Source organism: Oncorhynchus mykiss, chromosome 14 (genome assembly GCF_013265735.2).
Source record: "Oncorhynchus mykiss isolate Arlee chromosome 14, USDA_OmykA_1.1, whole genome shotgun sequence".
NCBI lineage: Eukaryota > Metazoa > Chordata > Actinopteri > Salmoniformes > Salmonidae > Oncorhynchus > Oncorhynchus mykiss.
Window position 1 is genome coordinate 30,515,796 of NC_048578.1, and position 9,048 is coordinate 30,524,843.

The 9,048-nt window shown below is 38.5% G+C and overlaps 1 protein-coding gene across 1 annotated transcript; it reads left to right on the top strand.

The window, feature by feature from the left end:
* The first annotated feature begins 580 nt into the window (after window positions 1-580).
* On the top strand, window positions 581-8,654 carry LOC110489482 (interleukin-12 subunit beta-like). Its single transcript, XM_021562182.2, has 7 exons — window positions 581-602; window positions 2,799-3,119; window positions 3,220-3,322; window positions 6,273-6,520; window positions 7,084-7,253; window positions 7,517-7,626; window positions 8,651-8,654. Exons 1-7 carry the CDS (start codon window positions 581-583, stop codon window positions 8,652-8,654), a joined length of 978 nt encoding a protein of 325 aa, XP_021417857.2.
* The last annotated feature ends 394 nt before the right edge of the window (window positions 8,655-9,048 follow it).

The window sequence follows — 9,048 nt, forward strand, 5'->3', positions numbered from 1 at the left end:
AAGAACATGCCTGAACAGTCTTCTATTATCATGCCTTGTTTAGAAAGGTTAGAACGTGATTGAGTTCCTCGTTCTGCCCTTCTGGTACTTTTCTCAACGGGGGAATTCTATTGGATGATAAATGTCATCTGACACATTAAAAAGCCACTGTTTGGACGTCAGTGTTATTCAGAGGATAAGCGGTGATCAGAAGATGTTTGATTGTTTTCTAAAGGTATGAACAATTTACTTTTAAAGTAACTAGTTGGTCTATAAATGTATTATGCAGATCAATTATTAATTTTGTACATCCTATTTTATATTTGTTATGAGCACATTAATTAAGTAATGAACATGGATAGAAACTTAGATTTATTTGACTAAACAATATTATCTCTCTCTTTCCTCCCTCGTAGATGAGGTTTACTTTACTCGGCATCCTGCCTACTTTACTCGGCATTCTGATCCTACACCAGGCCAAAAGCCAAAGCCCCAAGTTCACTCAGAGCAGCTGGAATCTTCTACCCAACGGTAGGAATCATCTCTTATCAGAACACGTACATTACTGTCATCTGTTAGATCAGTACAGATTGTAACAATAATGGCAGCCTGTACACTTGTCGGTATGTTGTCAGTTCATTATTAAGACTTAAATGTGTTTCCAGTCTGGTATAGTGCAGTGCTTTCAGAAAGTATTCAAACCCCTTGACTTAGTCCACATTTTATTGTGTTAAAGCCTGAATTCAAAATGGATCAAATGTTTTTTTTTTCTCTCACTCATCTACACACAATACCCCATAATGACGAAGTGAAAACATGTTGGAACATTTATTGCAAATGAAATACAGAAGTATATAATTTGCATAAGTATTAATATCCCTCAGTCAATACATGTTAGAGTCATCTTTGGCAGCAATTACAGCTGTGAGTGCTTCTGGGTAAGTCTCTAAGAGCTTTATACACCTGGATTGTACAATATTTGTACATCATTCTTAAAACAGTTCTTCAAGCTCTGTCAACTTGGTTGTTGATCATTGCTACGTCTTGCTATAGATGTTCAATCTGGTTATAGTCAAAACAGTAACTAGGCCATTTCTTCTTGGTAAGCAACTCCAGTGTATTTTGGCCTTGTGTTTTAGGTTATTGTCCTGCTGAGAGGTGCATTTGTCTCCCAGCGTCTGTTGGAAAGCAGACTGAACCAGGTTTTGTTCTATACCTGTTATGTTTACTCCTGTACATATTTAAGTTTGCCATAACAAAGGGGCTGAAAATGTATTGACTCAAGATATTTCAGCTTTTCAATTTGAATTAATTGGTAACATTTCAAAAACAAAATTCCACTTTGACATTATGGGGTATTGTGTTGGGCAGTGACACAATATATCAGTTTAATCCATTTTAAATTCAGGTTGTAACACAAAATGTGTAAAAAGTCAAGGAGTGTGAATACTTTCTGAAGGCACTGTATAAATATGAGTTAGTTATATGTTGGTTTTGCCAGTCCGGTGTATAGATGGTATAAAGTTGAGGGTGTGTTTATGTCAGTATCATAAGGTTATATAAAGTTGAGGGTGTGTTTATGTCAGTATCATAAGGTTATATAAAGTTGAGGGTGTGTTTATGTCAGTATCATAAGGTTATATAAAGTTGAGGGTGTGTTTATGTCAGTATAATAAAGTTATATAAAGTTGAGGGTGTGTTTATTTCAGTATCATAAAGGCTATATAAAGTTGAGGGTGTGTTTATGTCAGTATCATAAGGTTATATAAAGTTGAGGGTGTGTTTATTTCAGTATCATAAGACTATATAAAGTTGAGGGTGTGTTTATGTCAGTATCATAAGGTTATATAAAGTTGAGGGTGTGTTTATGTCAGTATCATAAGGTTATATAAAGTTGAGGGTGTGTTTATGTCAGTATCATAAGGCTATATAAAGTTGAGGGTGTGTTTATGTCAGTATCATAAGGTCATATAAAGTTGAGGGTGTGTTTATTTCAGTATCATAAAGGCTATATAAAGTTGAGGGTGTGTTTATGTCAGTATCATAAGGTCATATAAAGTTGAGGGTGTGTTTATTTCAGTATCATAAAGGCTATATAAAGTTGAGGGTGTGTTTATGTCAGTATCATAAGGTTATATAAAGTTGAGGGTGTGTTTATGTCAGTATCATAAGGTTACATAAAGTTGAGGGTGTGTTTATGTCAGTATCATAAGGTTATATAAAGTTGAGGGTGTGTTTATGTCAGTATCATAAGGTTATATAAAGTTGAGGGTGTGTTTCTGTTGATGAGGTCGGAGCCCAAATTATTGGCACCCTTGAAAAAGTTGAGAAAATAAGAATGTTTAATAGAAATAATACTCAACAAATGGAATACTTAGAATATTTTGTACCAATTAAAGAAGTCAGAGAAATACATTTTGTTTAATTAACAAGTCATATTTATATCTCTAAAGATAGGGATTAAAATGATTGGCATCCCTGTGCCGTTATCCTCGCATGTGATATATTGAAAAGTATTGAAAACAAGGTTGCCAATCATTTGGACCATTCTTTTTCAGAAAGAAAAGCATAGTTGTTAATTAAACAAAATCTTGTTTAAAAATATTATAATATGAATTATAAAAAACTGAACTATATTAAATGCTCAAATTCTTTTGAGAATTACATTATTTTATACCAATACAATATATAATATTTAATATAGTTCAGTTTTTTATAATTTATATTATAGTATTTTTTGCTAATCTTTATCAAGGGCGGCAATAATGTTGGACCTAACTGAATATGTTGGTGTTAATTGAAGTGTGTGTTGTCACCAGTTGTTGTGGTGAACGTAGATGGTTCGCTGGTTCAGCATCCTCTAACCTGCCTGGGTTCCTTCAACCGAGAGGAGGAGGGTTGGAGGAGAGATAATGACTGGGTGTGGCGGAGAGATGGAGAGGAGGATGAGGAGATCCTATGGATGATGGGTGGAGAGGAGAAGAAGAAGGGGAATAGCTTCCTTGTCAACCTGGAAGAGAGAACTGGAGGGGGGATCTTTACATGTCACAGCCTGGATAGAACCCTCCTGAAGAATACTACGGTGCTGGTCAAACACCTGGATGAACAGAAACGCATTCTAGAAGGATCCACCAGAACAGGTATACAGGATGTCTGTCTGTCTGTCACCCGAAATCATTTATTATCCAATTGTAACATCTTCTGTATATCTGTTGTTCATTTGTTTGTTTCTATTATAAGGCTATATGAAATGTTCTACATGGAACTACCAAGGAGAATTCCACTGCTCCTGGAAATTCACCACTGAACGTGTTGGAACCATTATGTCTGTCAGAGTGGCACGGTACTATCAACACCAACCTTTTCAATGTATTCTTACTACACTCTTAGAACAACAAGGTGCTAAGTAGAACCATACAGGGTTCTACTGTTTGTCCCCCTAGTGTAACCTTTTTGGTGCTAGGTAGAACCCTTTGAGGAGGGTTCTACCTAAAACCCTCTATGTAGGGTTTCTCAAATAATCCCCTATATATGGTTCTACCTAGATCCCTCCATGAAGGGTTCTGCCTAGAACCGTCTATCAAGGGTTCTATCGAGAACCCTTTGATCTTCGAAGGTTTCTTCCTAGAACCCTCTATGAACGGTTCCACCAGCCTTATTAGCCTTTAAAATTGTATTACTACATGACATATGTCATAAGGCCTTTCTTTGACGTTATAGCCTAACACAGTGTTGTTAGGAATCTCCTGGTTTACAGGCCACATCAGACCTGCAAGTCAGATTATGCTGGCTTGCAAAGTGATGTGTAATTCTTATTGGAATCCAAAAAGAGTTAGGATATCCAACAAGTGTAATTGTTAATCACCTGCAACCTGCATTCAGAATGACTGCTAGGGTAGGGAAGATTGAATACTGAGACTACCTCAATCATCTAAACTGGAACAACCATCTCAGTAATGGGTGCAATAAATCCAAACACAAACAGATTGGATTAGTTTAGAAAACTGTATGTTATTTATCTTTTTGTGTAGCATAAAATTAATCAACCAATCAATGTACATGTAGGGGTGCGTACTGGTGGCAGAGAAGTCAGGTGCAGGAGAGCAAAAACTGATTCACAACGGTGTTGTTTAATAACCATAAACCACCGTCAACACAACAATACAATAAATGGGTCAAACAAAACCCAATAATACCAGCATACCGTGCATAAGCACTACAATAAACAATTCCGGACAAGGACATGGGGGGAACAGAGGTTTAAATACACAACATGTAATGATGGAATTGAAACCAGGTGTGTGGGAAGACAAGACAAAACAAATGGAAAGGTGGATCAACGATGGCTAGAAGACCGGTGACGTCGACCGCCGAACACTTCCCAAACGAGGAGAGGGACCGACTTCGGCGGAAGTCGTGACAGTATCCCCCCTTGACGCGCTGCTCCAGCACTGCCACGGGCAGAAGAGTCAACAAGGAAGAGACTAATTCTCTCATTGTGACCCCCCTGCGTCACCATGCCCAGAGGAGCGGCAAACGGCCAGCTCCTCAGTCTCAGTTGCTAATATAAGCATGTTATTAGTAGTATTGGATAGAACACACTCTAAAGTTTCCAAAACTGTCAAAATATTGTCTGTGAGTATAACATAACTGATATTGCAGGCGAAACCCTGAGGAAAATCAAAACAGGAAGTGGCTTCTATTTTGAAAACTCCATGTTCCATAGCCTCCCTTTGCGGATTTAAAGGGATATGAACCAGATTCCTTTTCCTATCGCTTCCTCAAGGTGGCAACAGTCTTCAGACATAGTTTCAGGCTTTTATTTTGAAAAATGAGCCAGAACGATAACATCACGTCAAGTGGTCACATGAGTTTTGCTCGCGCAACAGAGTTTGGATAGGTATTGCTTTTCCCTCTCCTACTGTGAAAGACATTTGCAGTTGATAAATTATCGATTTTTATTTTAAAATCAACCTGAGGATTGATTATAAAAAACGTTTGACATGTTTCTGTGGACATTATGGAAACTATTTGGAATTTTCGTCTGTGGATTCGCCTGTGGATTTCTGAACATAACGTGCCAAACAAACGGAGGTATTTTGGATATAAAAATAATCTTTATGGAACAAAAGGAACATTTGTTGTGTAACTGGGAGTCTTGTGAGTTGAAAACATTCGAAGATCATCAAAGGTATACGATTCATTTGATTGCTTTTCTGATTTTCGTGACCAAGCTACCTGATGCTAAGTGTTAATGTTTTGTCGTGCAATCGATTAATTTATACAAACGCTTGGATTGCTTTCGCTGCAAAGCATAATTTCAAATTCTGACACGACAGGTGGATTAAAAAAAGGCTAAACTGTGTTTTCCTATATTGCACTGATTTCATGAATATAAATATTTATAGTAATATTTATTGTATGTAGCGCTATGCTATTCAGCGGTTGTTGATGACACTTATCCCGTTAGTGGGATTGCAGCCATAACAAGTTTTAAACTCATGCTATATTCTGGCTGGTATAGTCGAAATTCATCTTTTCGGCTTGTTGATCGTCATCTTCACGTTGAAATTCGATGCTAATTTCGTTAGGTTCTTGTCGCTCAGCTAGAGCTCACGCTGAGGTTGGCTTAGTTCTGTGGCTGATCTTATCCTTTTAACGTGGGGACCGTCGTCCTCTCGTCCTTGGAACAGAAAGTTTAATTTTCGTCAACGGTTCATATAGTGGTGAAAGAAGTGCGTGTTTCATAGTTTACAACCAATGTCTGAGTTTCTCTACGACAAACCGTTCTCTCAATTAAGAGGCTAAAATTACATTTAATCTTTTCACAAATTGTTTCATATTTAAACAATTCAATTGCACAACAATTCCATGTGAATCTGATAACTAGAATGTGCCGACATTCCAAGATACAGTTTATGTCATTCTGGCATTAGTGGTATTGTCTCAGACAACAACTGATCTGAGATCATATTCCTTAAGCACCAACACATATTTTCAACTGGTTGGATTACCGAAATATGGTTCTGTTTCCCAACTTTTGATGTTACCAGACTCTCTATGTTACAAAGGCTTTACATGAGCCAATTCTAAAAAGTAGAGAGAGAGAAAAGGAGAAAGGTATTTATGGGGCTCATTAACCTCCCCCAACAGGCCAACGTCATGACAGCTGTATAGGCTATAACATTTGCATAATATCTTGACTTGACTTCAAATTGACTATTAGTGAGTGGACTACAGCAGTAGCCTGTGTTAGTCTAATTTTAGTCATCCATTTCTTGGCTTTTCTATAGTGGCCTGTCTGATGCGGAGAACATCAGCTGTTCTGTGGACGCCAGTGGACAGCAGTGGACATGTTCCTCTTCGTCTGGCCAGAGTGACATCATGTGTTCTGTGAACAGTAGTGGACTGGGGCTGTCCTGTGTGGACAGACAGTATTGTCCCTATGCTGAGGAGACTGACCGGATCACCCTGACCATCTACATGAGGACTAACTACCTGCTGGAGGAATACTCCCAACGCTTCTACTTATCAGAAATTGGTGAGGACACACACACACACACAGACACACACACACACAGCACTTCTACTTATCAGACATAGGTGAGCGCTAGAGAGGGTCCTTGTTGCAGCCATAAGGGCAGACATGTTGCAAGAGGCTGGCAGAATCAGTTGCACAAGTTGTGATTTTAGGCTACTTAAAGTTGATGATAATGGTCCAGATGTGCACTTCATTATATTTACAAACTAATACAAAACATTATATTTACAAACTTCACAATGTAACTGGTCTCTGAAAAAAATGCCTTGGAGAGCTGGCAAGCCTGTCTATCCCATAACAAACATTTACAATGCGGAAACAAAGTGCTCTGAACCTGAAGGAGTTTGTAGCGCAGTAGTGCAGAGACACTCTAATAATGGCGTCGTCGTCACCACAGATAGGAATCCTACCTCTATATACAAATATCTGGCACATATATGTAGGCCTATCAAAATATTATATGCTGAGATATTGTTGGTTTAGGTGCTTCTGAAAGGTAGTTTTACAGTACAGAGTGCTGGTAGAAGTTATGGTAATATCTCTCCCTCCCTCCCTCCCTCCAGTGAAGCCAGAAAAGGTATCCATTAAGAAGGTGAACAGCAGTACTATAGAGTGGAGCTATCCTGTCTCCTGGAACAGACCCATCTCCTACTTCCCCCTCTCCTTCCAGGTCAAAGAGATCAAAGGCAGAGAACGCAAGAACGGGTGCACGTGTGATTCTCCCTGCACAAAGGTGAGGACTACTGTCTACATACTGTACATCCTACTAGGCCTTGTCTCTAAAGCTTCATGAGAGCCATTGCACCAAGAGATCCAGACCGTGTACTAACAGTCGCATACTCTTGAACTGATAGACGTGGTCACTCTGGTCCCTGGTTATATTCATTAGGGCACACTGTAGCAAAACGTTTTGCAACGAAAAGTGAAAAGGAGTGTTTCTTATTCTTATTGTCTTCCATTTGGTGCTTAATGATTTCAACCACTGTGTTCCCTCAGGTCCACACCACAGAGAGCCGCCTGTGGTCAGTAAAGGCCAAGGTGGTGGTGTGCGTCAGGTCCCAGGATGCCCTATGTGACTCCCCCTGGAGTGACTGGACAGAGTACAGGTCAGTACCACATTCTCTAGTCTACTGTATTCAGCAGAACCTCTCCTCGAGGACCCCCAGTCGTTCCATGTATTTGAACTATTGAAGAGCTAACACACCAGATTCAATCTGTCAACTAACCATCAAGTCCTTGACTACTACTGAATCAGGTGAGCTAGTTCAGTCCTATAAATACATTGTGAAACGGCTGGGGGTCCCAAAGGAGAGGGTTTAAAACCCTTGCTCCAGTCTACTGTTTTATCATGCTACATCTTTCAGGGTCAGGTCAATTGGGTTTTTCATTCAGTAGTTTCAGGAAGTGGATCAAAATTCCATTTCAAGAATTGAAAATATGCCATTGTTTATCAGTTCATGAATTTAATTTCTGAGAAGACAACACATTTTTCAATATGATGTGTTCTTTCAGACACAACAACAAGGGAAACAAGAGAAGAAGAAACAGAAGCAGAAGTTTGTGTCTCAATACTAGATCTTTACCATACTGATGGCCAGCAAATATTATCCTATTTGTTCAAAGGTGACTTCATTCACACTCCAAAACATCAACTATGACAAAGGTGACTTCATTCACACTCTAAAACATCAACTATGACAAAGGTGACTTCATTCACACTCAAGACTAGAGATTGTATTTCTGAACTCATTTTATGACACAATCTTTACTTTTACATTCTTAATGCGTTATGACATTTATTTATTGATATTTATTTTATCATTATTATTTATTGATTGATTATTGCTTTTCATCTGAAAGAGTGTGACATGACTTGCACTAACATAATGTCACGTTCTGACCTTTATTTCCTTTGTTTTGTATTTATTTAGTATGGTCAGGGCGTGAGTTGGGTGGGCAGTCTATGTTTGATTTTCTATGATTTGGGGATTTCTATGTTTCGGCCTAGTATGGTTCTCAATCAGAGGCAGGTGTCACTAGTTGTCTCTGATTGAGAATCATACTTAGGTAGCCTGGGTTTCACTGTGTGTTTGTGGGTGATTGTTCCTGTCTTTGTGTTTGTGGCACCAGATAGGACTGTTTTGGTTTTTTTACGTCTCTTGTTTTGTAGAGTGTTGTACTTTCATCTTTATTAAAGATGTACAAAACTAACCACGCTGCATTTTGGTCCGCCTCTCTTTCACCAGAAGAAAACCGTTACACATAAACTGAACTGATATTGTTGTGACTTTAATACTCTAAATCTAAATAAACTTACAAACCTGCGCATACAGTAAGTGTGTATGAGTTCTTTCCACTACTCTGTGCTCATAGTCATTAATGAATTTCAGGATTTGAAAAAATAACAACATGAAATCAAGCATGGTCAGAAAGGAAGTAACCTATGACTAATCTCATTGTTAAATACAATATAAATACCTACGCTAATACACTTCCTTTGACTCTGACAAACTACAGCTGGCTGTCCT